The sequence below is a fragment of the Zingiber officinale genome, chromosome 1B, assembly GCF_018446385.1.
Source record: "Zingiber officinale cultivar Zhangliang chromosome 1B, Zo_v1.1, whole genome shotgun sequence".
Lineage (NCBI taxonomy): Eukaryota > Viridiplantae > Streptophyta > Magnoliopsida > Zingiberales > Zingiberaceae > Zingiber > Zingiber officinale.
The window spans coordinates 138,606,941-138,621,867 of NC_055986.1; the positions used below are offsets into that span (position 1 = coordinate 138,606,941).

General features: G+C 39.5%; 1 protein-coding gene across 1 annotated transcript; it reads right to left on the reverse strand.

Annotated features, from left to right (window-relative positions):
* Positions 1 to 1,286: 1,286 nt before the first annotated feature.
* Positions 1,287 to 6,567, reverse strand: LOC121981835 (110 kDa U5 small nuclear ribonucleoprotein component CLO-like). Its single transcript, XM_042534590.1, has 10 exons — positions 5,742 to 6,567; positions 4,692 to 4,760; positions 3,391 to 4,584; positions 3,208 to 3,306; positions 2,963 to 3,121; positions 2,654 to 2,739; positions 2,366 to 2,564; positions 2,155 to 2,265; positions 1,815 to 2,021; positions 1,287 to 1,747 (listed from the first exon to the last, which is right to left on the reverse strand). The coding sequence occupies exons 1-10, from the start codon at positions 6,513 to 6,515 to the stop codon at positions 1,649 to 1,651; spliced, it is 2,997 nt and encodes a 998-aa protein (XP_042390524.1). The 5' UTR covers positions 6,516 to 6,567; the 3' UTR covers positions 1,287 to 1,648.
* Between the last annotated feature and the right edge of the window lie 8,360 nt (positions 6,568 to 14,927).

Genomic DNA, 14,927 nt, shown 5'->3' on the forward strand with positions numbered 1-14,927 from the left:
AGGCGCCTGGGACCATCTAGGCTCCCCAACCAAGGCTATAAATACAGCCTTGGTCCAGAAGCTTTTCATTTCATTCAAGAATTAGCAATACAACACTTGTGAGCTCCCATTTCTAGTTTAGTTTTCCTTTTTTCTACGTCATTGCTGTAAGAGGCTTCTCCGCCTGAAGGAGATCTTTAGTGTGTGATTCATTTCTTGGATTAACAACCTCCCCGGTTGTAACCAAGTCAAAACTGTGAACCTCTTCTTTTAGTCTCTTTCTTTCTTTCTTTAATTATATGTAAGTGTTAAATTAAAAGTCTGAGAAGGGTTTTGCTTTTAATTTGTGCAGGGTTATCCAACCCCCCTTCTAACCTGTCCAACGGTCCCAACAACTATTGGGTAGCTTCTTTAACGTGTAGCAGTTAGTGGATGATTTCTACAACTTCTTAAAGTTATTAAACAGCTGCTATAACGTGTAAAAGTCACTCTGTAACTGTTATAATGTGTTTAAGTGAATTTGGGATTTAGAATTTATAATGTGTAGTTGTTATAATATGTAAAAGTTACTCAATAGCTTCTATAACATATTAAGGGAGAGTCTAGGATTTAAGATTTATAACGTGCAGAAGTTATTTGGTAGTTGCTACAACATATAAAAGCTACCTAGTAATTGTTATAATGTGTTTAGTGTGAGTTTAAAGCTTATAGTTTAGAATTTAAGATATCTAAATATTATTATATCAAAATATTATTTATCAATTTAATTAAAATATTTTTAAAATGATACTATTTTGATATGATAGTGTTCAGATATCTTAAATCTTAAATTGATACTAAATACATAGTAACTACTAAGTAGTACACATTATAGTAACTACTAACTATTAAGTAATTTCTACATATTTTAACAACTATCCGATAACTTTTATAATAATGACGAGTCAAAGAGATAACTTTGGGATAAAATTATGAGAGAGACCCATTTGATTTTTTTTAAAAAAGGCCCCTTAATTATTTGTAAAATAATAAAATATGAAGCGCCGGGTCACTGAATCACAACTCAGAACTTTCATCTGCCCTGAACTCAGAAGTGCCCACAACAATGTTATGTAAATATAACAATTAACATAAGCTGAGGCCTCGTACTAATAAATCTTTTATTATTTGAACGTGCGACACATAATAAAAACGCTTAAGCTTGTAGCATCGCAACTCATTCAAAGCATCGTCAACTTTTGCACCTCTACTTCAGAAAAATGGATGATTGTATTCTTTTGGAAATATCCAAGATAAACAAACCAAAATGAAAAATAAATGCATCATATTAGCTCGCTGAATGCCACCGTACAATAATGAAATTGTAACATAACTCATTACATCATCATCGTAATCTTGCGTCCCAACTATACTATAGTGTAATATCAAGATCCAAGATAAACTTAGCTACATACAACTCTCTTCGATGATCAACAATCATGTTTGCCTTGCACTAGGGGCACAGACAAGTGCAGATTTCAGCTGCAGCAAATAGCACGGAGAGCCCAAAACCAGTAAGCCCAAGCACCATGTTAATTAACCCGTGAGGAGATGACATCATGACAAACATATCCATTTGGAAAACATCGGTCGAACAGACTACCAGGAAACAAGAGTGGTGTGTTTTTGGCTACATAATTTGCAGATGCATGTCAGCTGCCTGCTGTGCGAGCTCCACAACCATGGCTTCGTCAAAGAACTTGTTAATGCTCACATCTTCGCTCATACCCTGAAAAATATTTTTTCTCAGATATGCACTGAAATAGATATTTAAACTAAAAATAGAACAAGTGTACCTTTCTGCGTCTAGTCTTGACCATGAATTCACGAGCAAGGTGTTGTATTTGGGCTGGTTCAAGTGGTCGTAGAACAATACTCTTATCCAATGGATCACCAGGAACGATAGCCCAATGATCAAAAACTGAGAGACAAAAAGCTTGCCCTTGAGTATGGTATCTCAAGTCCGTCTCAAAGCCAAATGACTCGATCACAGGCAAAAAGGCCTGTTTTATTAAAATAAATATGTCAATAAACTATCTAGTCATCATAGGAAACGCCAAATCTTCACAAGAATGAAAGAACACTTCAGCAAAATGTAGTTCAAATGCAGAAAAAAAAATTACCAAAAGTTCAAACCTTTACGATATACACTGGCGTGCCAGGCTTAGGTACATCTTGGGTTACATGTCCTCGCCTTCGAGACAGCACAGTGTAAATAGCTGAGACACAATCTATTGGGGTTTGTATCTGAAATAACAAAAGAAAAAAAGAGGTGAAAATGCATTTCTACCAGTCATAAGTAAAACACAAGTAATTTGCTTCAACTGGTAATAAGAAGTCATACTACCTCAACATAGTAAACAGGTTCCATCAGCCGAGGATTTGCCATAAGAAAAGCTGAATACACCACTCTCCGTGCAGTGGGAATAATCTGTCCTCCTCCTCGATGCAAAGGCTCTGGAGCTATTGATGCATTTAATATTTTGAATTTTACATTACGAATGGGTTCATCGCAAAGAGGTCCTTCTCGGGCACCCCATTGGAAACTGGAGAACCAGAAAGGCTGGCAATTAGCAAATAAGATAAAAGAGGAAATTAATTTCTTAAATAAATTAATAACATAACATATTGCTACCCCTGAACAATGGAATCTCTGACAGAATTCAACAGATTCTTGTCAACTTCACTTGGAAGAGTGTCATCTAACAAGATATTAGGTCCCTGTACACACATTTCAACGAGACTGAGGAACAAAAGCAATAAAAACAAATAGATGAAGTTATAAGAATCTGTGGTTCATCAAGGCGATTAGCAATACCTTCTATCGTAAAAACAGTAGAAATTGTAAAAGGACAATTTTGGATAGCAAATATCCTAGTGGTTGTGTTAAACGACAATAAGCAGTATCTTTACTGACTATCCTTCATCAGATAAGATGTCCTACCTGTTTGTCTGGACCAAATGCCCAAATAGACCTTGCTGAAAGCAAATCCCAGTCATAGCGCTTCTGGAAGAAATCGCTAATATCCCTCTGGCGTGCATCAATATTAACAATGCCATTCTCAATATCTTCTGCTAACCCCTTCTCCAATGGCTCTGCAACCTATACATGAGAAGAAGGCAAGTTCATGCCCATCCATGCGATCAACTGCCACAATTATCAAAATCTTTTTGACAGTAGGGACCTACCATGGTAATTTTGTTCCTTTTGTTAGGTGTTTCTGCAAAACATTTCATTGACGATGTTTCAACCACTGTCTCGCAAAAAGTAACAACTGGATCTGCAACCTAAAGGATTAGATTTTGTTAGTTCTCAGCAAATGGACATGATTCTACTAAAACACATTAGGTTCAAGGAATTAATTGACAAACCTTAACTTCAACTTCAGAATAAAGTTCCCTCAAGTCTTTCATAATCGAATCAAGATAGATCTCTCCTGTCCCCAGGATAGTGTGCTCCCCTGACTCTTCAACCTTTGTAATAGCTAAAGGATAACTCTTACTAATTTTTCTTAGGCCCTCCACCATCTTAGGAAGCTCACTTGGGTTCAATGGTTCAGTTGCAGTCTTCACAACTGATAATGTATTGAAGCGAAGCGGCCTAAAAATGTACACATCTTCATCCATATCCAAAGGGCACAGAGTTGCAGTCTTCATTATTGAAGCATCAACACCTTCAATTAGAACCCAAGAGCCAGCAAGGGCTTTACTGATCGGAATCCGGTACCGAGCCTGATATACCCACAATTTGGTAACTTCTTTAACAGTCATATCTTCTTCATCTTCAGGCGAATATCCTTCTCCAAGCACTCGCAAAGTTTGACCAGTCTGTATAGTACCACTATAAACACGACCAAAAGCATCAAACACGCTACAATCAGATTTAGGGTAAAGTTTTGTGACATTGATCATAAGAGGACCAAATGGATCACATTTTTTCATAGCTTCAGCAATATATGAGTCCAGAGGCCCTGTATATATGTGCTCCACCTTCTTCATTGCAGCATCCCTAGCAGAGGGAATGTGCTGCACAAGCATATCAGTGAAACCAGTAGCTGATCCAAAGACAGAACTACAAGCCAACCTCAACAAAGGTCTCACATTCATCTTATAAGCTGCATTACTCAGTGTAACTCCAAGTTCAGCAAGAGTTGACTCAACACTCTTCTTATGTTCTCCAATGACTTGACTATAGATTTTGTACAATGGTTCAAGAATGAATTGAACAAATGATCTTTCTCCTCCACCCATAGGAGGTTTCTTTCGGAATACTCTTTCGTCAGGGTGATAATATAGGTCTCCCCACAAGCGTGATGCAAATTTCGAGGAGTCAAATGGTATGCCATGAAGCTTGACATATAGCTTAGCAAATGATTGCAATGTGAAAGACCAGCCAGCACTTGCACTAGCAAAGCAAACATTTCCAGCAACAGGATCAACCATTTGGGTACCTCCAACTGTTGTGGAGCAAGAGGATATCAGATCATTGATAGTTTCCAATGTGTGCCTCAGCTTAAAGTATGCATCAGTAGGAGGCAGCTTAAGCTCTGTTACAAGCCTATCAACCTAAAGCAAAAAATTTTAAAAAAAATGTAAAAAAATATTGCTTAAGATGTGTGTGTGTGTGTACATACATATATTAATGTTCTGACAACAATAAAAAAAACACTCACTTTATTTATAACCACCACTATTGGCATTCTTTCTTGGATTGCATGCCTTATAGCTCTTTCAGTATTCACCTGATCAATCAACAGTAGAAAGGAAGAATATATTTCAGTCTACAAGTTTTTGGAAAAATGTTCCCAATTAAGACAGCAGCTAGTTAGATGAATAAACCCATTTGTTTAACTAAAAGCAGCAAATATGGGGTAAAAAAGAGGACAAAGCAAATAGATTTTTCTCCTAAAATATTATAGATAATTGTGATAACTAAACCCAGACAAAGATATTTATGACCACATTTGAAGCTTAATATGTTTTGCAATGAAGTGCTTAATCACTACACTAAATCAGCCATGAGATTTTTGCACTCATTTGAAGCTTGATATGTTTTGCATGTACCATAAAATGGACAACAAGATGATATTCTTTACTGAGATTGCCACTTGCAAGTTGTTGTATCATCAAATAAAACTGTCAAGGGTTATCAAACTACTGTCAAAGATTATTGCAGTGTCGCATTAGTATCTATACTCAAAGAAGGTATATAGATGCATTATTTGGGAGGGATAACTTAATAGTTAATGCAAATGCATTTTAAAACTCACAAGGACAGTTAATATCATGATGTCAATTGGAGGCGTTGTGTTGATTAAATTTAGAGAGAAGCATACAGCTTCACAAACCAAATGGGAAATATTTAAATGACATTAAAACTATCTTAAGCTGCTCACATATTTTATGTATTCTGTGATTCTAACAATAAATATATTTCTATCCAAAAACCTTGCTAATTGGTATTTTAGTCATCTAGCGAGCACCTATTTCAAAAGCCGGAAACATTAGGCAAAATGTCTCACAAAAGAAAACTACTAGGAAGCACCTGAGAAGTGTATAATGGAATAAGATTCGACAAATTGAGAAGTATTGATGGAATTCAAGCATAATTCACGAAGAAAGAACTCCATTTACCAGGAAGTGCATTTCTTTAAACTTTGATGGTCAAATCAAGTCTGTGTAAATACAATTCATAAGGAAGGAGATAAAGCACAGTACAATACCATAACACCTTCTGCAGCATCCACAACCAGCACGGCTCCGTCTGCTAAATGAAGTGCAGCAGTCATCTCATCTGAGAAATTGACGTGGCCAGGAGTGTCCATTATGTTACAAAGATACGACTTCGCGTTGCTATCCTCAAGCACCAGAGACATTGGCACAGACTTGATCGATATCTTCCTCTCCTGCTCATCGATCCTCGTGTCAGTATATCTCATATGCCGCTCGCTTTGAGAATCAAAGGTGGAGATCTCGTGGGTCTGTTCAACAAGCATGTCCATGAAAACCGTTTTCCCGTGCTGGAGGTGTCCCACAAGCGCCACATTGCGGACCAACGAAGGATTGGAGGCAAGACCTAGCAGAAACTCGGTGGAAACGTAGGTGGAGGAATCCTTGACCCCGACCTCGAACTTGAGGGTGCGGACGGGTTTGATAATGGGCTGCTCCAGAGGCTGCTCGTCCTCGTCCATCACGAGGGTCTCCACACCCTCACCGTAGACTTCTTCAGCTGTAGGGTAGTACTTCTTGTCCTCAGCCAGAACGATCTGGTTGGCAGCGGCGTCGACGTCCATGTCGTATGGTCCGCCGGAAGTGGTGATCCAACCATTGGAGGCGGGGCCTGGAGGAGATGAGCCAGGCTCGTCGTCGTCTGAGTGTGCAGACCCGTCTGCGGACTTATCTCCGAGGGAGGCGTCCTCGTCGTCGTCGGAACCATGGTCGGACTCGATCTCAGGTCCGATGTAGTTGCCGAATTCGTCGTAGAGGCTATCGTCCATGAAAGATTTTGGAGGGAGTGGCTAGGGTTAGGGTTTCTCAAGACGAAAAGTGAATAACGAATATAAAGCCCACTATATTTCAATACCATTGCCTCTTTTTACGCAAATAGTCCAAACATAAAGCCCACTAAAAAGGAAGCCCGAAACGAACAAGGCAAAAGGCCCCGAATGAAGATAATCTTTGAATAACCCTTTAAATAAATTCCTCAAAAAGGACTGGGCCGACTTATAGTATAACAATACGATATTCAAATTATCATTTAGTTAATTATTTCATCCTTAGTTATAGTAAATTTATAGAATTTTTTTCAATTAAGTGCGTAACCAAAGGATGCTATGTTTTTTTGTCGTCTGTCATGAATACTTTCTGATTTACTCTGATGATCGATGAGAAAATTTCATGTGATCGGACTGATCATCTTAAGACTAGTCAATAAGGCTAATTGAATTCATCAATTTTTTTTTAAGGACGGGACCAGTGCATTGTTTGGGTTCAGCCAGATTTGCTCGTGGCTACCCAAACTAAAATACGAGTTCCACCGGATTATGCCCGAACAAAAAGGAGCTAGGGGTAGAACCAAGGAATGGGCTGATGCCTAAGAGCGTTAACGCCGCGTTGCAGATGCCAACGCGGCGTTAAAGTACTTGAATGCGTTCAAGCGTTCATGGGGTGGGCCAAGGCGGGCCCACCCCATGTGTAAACATTTTTTTTTTTAATAATGGCTTATTTTTTCTTTTTTTTAAATAACGGCTAGTTATTTAAATAAACGCGTCCAAGTGTTCAGTGAAGCGTTCATGGTGTTCAAGCTTTTTTAAATGTAAATTTTTAAATTAAAAATTAAATAACGGCTAGTTATTTAACGATTATTTTTTAATGACTAGTTAACGGCTAGTTCGAAATTTCATCTATAAATAACCATCAATATGCATACATATTTTCATTCCAACTCACTACTCTTTCAATTCTACTCTCTAAATTCTCTCACCATCTATTTTTTTCAAGTTCCTACCATCTTATTTTCTATCCGAAATGGATGAAAATAATAGGATATTTTTTACAAATTTCTTGAATTCTACAAACAACTCACAAGAATATTCATCTTCCCAAAATCCATAAATTCCACCAAATTATCAATACCCACATTCATTTCCCAATATGTCGTTTCCTCCACAAAATCTTCAAAATTTCCAAGGTTTTGTAAATTCTATGAATCATCTGAATTATGCCCCTCGAGGTCCATTAGTCCATATCAACCGCTTCCAACCGAATATTGGCAAAACATGAGTCATCCGTATTTCACGTCGTCGGTTGTTCATGGATATGGTACCCCGCACACAACTGGTATGTCTTTCACTCCTTCGATGTCGAATGAACCTGCAACTCCGACTTTTGTCCCGGAGACTCAACTTTCCGATCGTGAATCCCTAATTGAGGTGGTCAATTTAGAAAAGACGGTTTCAAATGCTAAGGGTACAAGAAAGCGTTCAAGTTGGATAAAGGTTGAAGACGAGGTCTTAGCGAGAAGTTTTGTCACTATCAGTGATGATCCAATAATCGACAATGATCAAAAGGCGGATGTTTTTTGGGGACGGGTTACAAGCTACTACAATGAGAATCTTCCCCTAGGTTCAAACACCAGAAGTGCAAATGTTATACGGTCACATTGGCACAATACAATCCAAAAGAAGGTATATTGATTCAACGTAAATTATAATAGTATTTATAGTTCATATCGAAGTGGTCATAGTGGTGAAGATATATTGAGGTTTGCGTACGAAAAATATTTATCCGAAAACAATGGTGTTGCATTCAATCTCGAACATGTGTGTGTTGGTACAATATTCCCTAGGTCAAGGTTGACCTGTTTGACTGGGCTTGAAGTGAGTCAAGCTCGAGTCTTGATGATTTGGTTTCGATGTTTGACAATACTTATAGACAACACATGAATATTGCAGGAGCAATTGTTCATGTGGGGAGATTGTGAAGGAGAGTCAAGTAGGTCAAGGTTGACTGGATACTTGACTGAAAATCCTAGTGAGTGAAGCTAGGTGAAAGTCCTGGTGAGTGAAGCCAGGCAGAAGGAAACCCTAGTGAGTGAAGCTAGGTGAAAGTCCTAGTGAGTGAAGTCAGGCAGATGAGAAGACCTAGTGAGTGAAGCTAGGCAGAAGGGAAATCCTGGTGAGTGAAGCCAGGTGAAAGTCCTAGTGAGCAGAAGGGAAGTCCTGGTGAGTGAAGCCAGGCACGGGGAAATCCAGATGGGTCAAGGTTGACCAGACATCTGGTGAAAGTCCAAGTAGGTCAAAGGGATTGACCGGATACTTGGCAAGAGGAGAAAAGTCCAAGTGGGTCAAAGGGATTAACCAGACACTTGGTGAGAGAGTCCTAGCTGGTCAAGGGTGACCGGATGCTAGGTTTTATGTACCAACAAGTCATGGTTGACTGGATGTTGGTTTAGGGGGTTTTTGACTTACTTTTGGGCAAAAACCAAGATCTGGATTGATCAGCCGATTGATCCAACAGATCTGGATCGATCAGCCGATCGATTGGATCATGCCCAATCGATCAGCTGATCGATCGGGTGAGTCCCCACGAACAGAGCCCCTTTGGATCGATCCGTGGATCGATCCAGAGGTCCCAATCGATCAGTGGATCGATTGGGAGCTTATGTTTGTGCGCGATAAGCCCTGGATCGATCAGCCGATCGATCCAGGCTATTCCAGAGAGCACAGAGGCACTCTGGATCGATCGATTGATCGATCCAAAGCCTCCCCGATCGATTGGGAGCAATCCAATCGATCGAGATCCAACCGTTAGCATCGTATTTAGCTGCAGGCGAGCGTTTCCTTCAATAGTGCTCACACGATTCATCTCCGATCTTCACCAGCGACTCCACAGCTCTCTCTCAAGTTCAGATCGCCAGTTCTTGAAGATTCTTGGAGGTTCTTCCAAGTCAAGAGGCGGATCAAAAGCAAGAAGAGAAGTTAGGGTTAGGGTTTATTATACGCTTTTGCTTGTATTTCATATCCTTTCCTTTCTTCTTGTATTGAGAGTTTGTAAAGGCTTCTCCGCCTTCGGTAGTTACCGTAGAGGAGTGTGTTTCATAGTGGAGGGTGCGTGAGTGTATGGATCCTTGGATTAGTCACCTCTTGTGAGGTGGATACCAAGTAAAATCTATTTGTTAGCGTTGTATTTTGTTTCTTGTACATTTCTGCTACACATCTTTGAAGAAACAAGCAACGCCAACCACGAAGCACGCGACGAGCTATTCACCCCCCCCCCCTCTAGCTACTTTTCGGTCCCAACAAGTGGTATCAGAGCAAGGCCGCTCTTCACCGGAATCATCGCCGGAAGGGGCAAACAAAACATGCAAAGCTAGAGGGTGAAGAAGTTGGAGCAAATTCATCAAAGTCAAAGAATTCAAGAAGCTCAACTTCAAGATGCAATTCCAAGATGGACTTGGATTTGACACAAGGGTGGCTCCACTGTACACATCTACTAGCTTCGATCTTTGGAAATCTAGGATCGAAAACTTCTTAATGGTGGAGATAGAGCAATGGTTTGCTCTAATGGAAGGCTTCGAGGCTCCAAGAAATTCAAAGGGCAAAGTCCTCAAGAAAAGCAATTGGAGCAAAGAGCAAATCCAAAGATATGAGACCAATGATAAAGTGACCAAGCTTTTGATCAATCTATTGCCTAGCCACATTCTTGGAAAAATTGGAGAGTTCAAGGATACCAAGGAGCTTTGGAGCAAATTGGCATCAATCCATGAGATTCCCTCCACTGTACCGAATCAAGAGGAATCCAAAGAGGGCGACTCATTGGATCAAGACCAAGAGGAGGACTCCGAAGTTGAGAGATGCTCAACTTCCGAAGAAGAAGTCCAAGAAGAAGCTTCATCTTCAAAGGGATGCAATGAAGAGGGCAAAGAGAGAGCATACTCCTTGTTCCATGTACAAGATGAAGATGAAGAAATCTCCACCTCTAGGATTGAGGGGGAGCAACTTTTGGTGACACCGGATCAAGTAGAAGGAGAAGTCTCCACATCCGGGTCAAGAAGAGAAGAGGATGAAGAAGCTTCCACCTCCACAAATCAAGACATATCTATTGGAGGAGAATCATTATCAGATCAAGAGGAAGCCTCCGCATCCGGATCCAAAGGAGAAGAAGCCACCCCTACACAAGAAGGTATAAATAGTTCATTTAATAATAAAAATCATATCATATGCTTTGAATGTAGGGAACATGGGCATTACAAGAGCAAATGCCCTAAATTGGTCAAGAAGAAGGGCCAAATGGCACAAAAGGGCAAGGAGAAGCCTAAGGAGACCACTCCCAGAACAAAGAAGAGCAAGAAGCATATTGTGTGCTTCTCTTGCAATCAAAGGAGCATTACCGAAGTCAATGCCCTAAGGGGAAGAAGGTGGTTAAGGCTCAAGGAGGAAGCACAATTTAAGGGGGAGCCTCCAAGGTAAAAAGGAAGGTATCGTTCATTGAACCTACCCCCTTTAATAATGGTAAAAAGCATGATAGTTCTAATCTATATCATTTTAATGCTATTTACCATGAAAATAGAAGGCATGATAAGATTAAGGAAAATATGTAGCTTATCATGCTAAAACCTCTCAACCTAGGCCTAGAAAGGTAGATAGGAATTTAGGCAAGAACCCTAAGGATTCTAGGTATTTGCCTAAGAAGAAGAAAAATCAAGATTTTAGTGAAAAACCTAAGGGTGAAGAATTATGGAAGGAAAATCAAGTCTTGAGGTCAAGACTTGACAAATTAGAGAGGACTCTTCGAAAAATAACAAATATGACACAAGGGTCCAAGAGTCAAAATCTAGGTTTAGGACAACAAGGGTTATCCAAGGGTCATAGAAGTTTGGGATACAAACCTAAAACCAAAAAGGATATACCTACTTATCATAGAGTTCCATATAGTTATGGAACAAACCCTAGGTCTAGTGGTCAAGTAAAGAATACTAGGGAGGTCATCCCTAAGAGTATTTTTGCAACCAATGTGACAAAGACTTCTAAGAAGTCCAAGAAAGTCATAAAGAAGGTCACAAGGGAAGCAATTCCTAGGGTTGACCTAGAAAATGTGACAAAGGCTTCTAAGAAGCCAAACAAGGTCACTAGGAAGGTATCTAGGGAGGTTATCCTTAATGAGTACCTAGAGCATCCAAAGAGCACCAATAGGTTTTGGGTTCCTAGGAGCATCTTCTCTACCCCATAGATGAGTTAGAGAGTGTCAACTCTAAGTGAAAGGGTAGTTAACCTAATCATGTTGAAGTTGACACTCAAGGAGCATTTTCAAGGTTATTATTAACCTTTGAAAATGAAATAGATATATCATTTACTCCTTGGAAGAGTAAAATGTGCCAAATTTTGGAAATAGTGATTTTAATCTTAATTAGCACAATTTAGGAAAATCATAAGAACTACCAAGTTGGGAGTTTGGTATGTTCTTAAGAGATTAAAGGCAATCCGGGCCTTAATTTAAAGTGTTACTCTTGTGGAAAAATGAAATATGCCAACACTTAAGGAATATGATTAATTTCAATTGGCATAAATTAATCAAGAGAATTAGAAATGCTAATTTAGACTTTGACATTGTCTTGGATTACTTTGGGCAATCTAGGTTAGATTTAAAATTAGCTATGGGGTTAAGAATACTTAGGTAGGTAATCTAGGTATTTTATTTATGCTAACTTGCCATGCTTTGTTTGCCCATCAAATGTCATGACATCATATTTATTTATTTGTGTTTGCACTCATGCCTTATTATGAAAAATATAAAAATACCATGTCATGTCATCCATACTTCATATAGTTATAAGAAATTTTCTTTTGAAAATTATTTCTTTTTGATGAATGTCATAACTGTTGGAGCAATCTAGGTACCCTAAGTTTTGATGTTTGGGCAAAGGTTTAAGTTAGGTTTATTGTTGTATTTGATATGCATTGTGAGTGTGCAGGATACAGGTACAACAAGGAAAGTCCAAGGGTGAGCCTTGGCGGTGTAAGTCCAAGCATGTAGTCTTGGCAACGTAAGTCCAAGGGTGATCTTGGCAAAGGAGGAAAGTCCAAGGATGAGTCTTGGCGATGTAAGTCCAAGCATGTAGTCTTGGAAACGTAAGTCCAAGTGTGACTTGGCAATGGATGAAGTCCCGGAGGCGCGACCTCTTGGCAAAGGAAGACCCGACAACAATGACAAGGCCGATGGAAGCTCCAGAAGGCAAGACGTGAAGGATGGGGAGTCATCCGAGGGACGCAAGACTGATGGAGGAGGCTAGAAGGCTAGGTTAGGTTGGTCGGGCGAGAACGAGTGCTGAGTGAATGTACTCGAAGTAAAATCCTAGAATTAGGGGTTACTGTAGCAGTACTGTAGCGTCACTGTAGCAGTCGACTGGTGACTGTAGCAGTCGACTGGTGCACTGTAGAGAGTCGTTGAGAGAGCCGTTGGGCTAACACTAGTCGACTGGTGCAAGGACCAGTCGACTGGTAACGGGCAAATCAGCTTACTGATTTGTTCCAAGCTCTATAAGAAGGAGCTTGGAATGGCAGACCAAGGTGACGAAATTGGACTTGGTTAAAGTCTAATTAGTAGTCTTTTGTGCTCAAGAGATCTTTGTGTGCCAAGAGGTCTTGGTTAGAGTTGTGGTGAGGTTTCTCCACCCACAAGGAGGTTGAGCTAGCCGGAGTTTGCCGGGGACTAATCCACCGACGGATTGAGGGATCGTCCACCTTACGGACACGCCGTGGAGTAGGAGCAAGTTATCTCCGAACCACGTAAACGAACGTGTCATTGGGTTTGCTTCTTGTTTATTGTCTTCTAGGGTTAGCTTTCTTTTTGTTTGTTAGTATTTTTATTTCCACTGCGACTAACAGTTGTAGGAAGCTATTCACCCCCCTCTAGCGAACGTCAAGGTTCCAACAATAACATCATCATGCATCATTTGAATTCCTTGTTTATTAAGGACTAATGGTATTAATTAACAAGTAACATCCTTGATGGATGTTTAGTATTCAAAAATGCCTAGATAGATATGCATGATTCCTAGATTAGGGCAAAACCATACTTTACATCTCACAAAGACTCATAAGGTGACTTGTATGTGGTTTAATGCACATTAGATACAAGTGAGATGTTAGGATGATGAACAAAACTCAATATGTTGATTTAGTGCATTCTTTTGAGTTATAAGTTCATCAAAACACATAAGTATGTGTTTTCCCATCATTGGGAAAGCTAATGTACAAGTCATGTGCATTAAGCCCAAGGAACATGGTGGGATATTGGTTTTGAAAATATTTTTAAAATGATTTTGGAAAACCTTGGTGAAGGCTATCTTTTGATAGTAATCACCATTGAATAGTTAGACACAAACTTGAAGAAAACACTAAAGTTTTTGCAAGTTTTTAAGTTTGTGTCAATCTTTGAAAATATGAAGTATCTTCTTAGAAAACTATTTTTCCATGATAAAGTATATCCTAAATAATGTCTACACAAATTTTCATGATTTTTAGAATTTTGTAGATTTTTTTAGGGGTTTTTGAAATTCACTGAAAGTGAATTTCTGCAACTATCAGACCTCAATCGATCACCCGATCGATTGAAGGATCTCAATCGATCGGGCGATCGATTGAGAGCAAGCTTCTCGCGAACAGAAGCTTCCTGGATCGATACACCGATCGATCCAGCCCTCCTGAATCGATCAGTGGATCGATTCAGCTGGTTCAATCGATTGGAACCCAACTTCAATCGATCGAAAATGCTGATTTTGGATGGGAAAGCTCATTTCCAGCATTTTGGACCAAGTTTAGTCTAGGAAATCATTCCAAACCCCTCAAAATACATTTGTATACATAAAAAGGGTGTTTTCATGTTGAAAACAAAGATGGATTGGTTGGGGAAGACTAAATTGAAGTTTAGGTTGAGGTTTGGTTTCAATATTGAATGTTTGAACCTCAAAACTTCTAAATTTGGGTTTCCTAAAGGTTTAGGGATTCTAAGTCATTGTTGGTGTAATGACAGAAGGTACGACCATGTCTTTAGGGGGAGTTACTCTTTAAGGACATGAAAATTATTTTTCATACACCTTGGGAGGTGGTTAACCTTCTTTTAGAAAAAGTGCTCAAGGTTGGGCATTGAAATTAATGGGGAGTGGATATCCTCATTGTTTAAGTGGAGTTTACTCATGGATGAGTATTTGATAAAAAATGAAGGGTATGAGACCTTCATTTGGGTTATTCAAGTGGTTAATGCTAAAGAGTGAGCATTGATGATAATGAAGGGTATGGGATCTTTATTGGCATGTTGATCACAACGAATGAAGTTGTGAACAACGATAAGCAACTCTTCAGGGGGAGAAGTTGTGGTTGATGTGTGCCCAAAGATGGGGGCATGTTTAT

Excerpts from the sequence above, each read along its gene's own strand:
- LOC121981835 (XM_042534590.1), bottom strand. The coding sequence starts at position 6,515 with ATGGACGATAGCCTCTACGACGAATTCGGCAACTACATCGGACCTGAG. Across the intron at positions 4,585-4,691 it reads TAGTGGTGGTTATAAATAAA|GTTGATAGGCTTGTAACAGA; the intron begins GTGAGTGTTTTT and ends TTTTTGCTTTAG. Across the intron at positions 3,307-3,390 it reads ATTCTGAAGTTGAAGTTAAG|GTTGCAGATCCAGTTGTTAC; the intron begins GTTTGTCAATTA and ends CTAATCCTTTAG.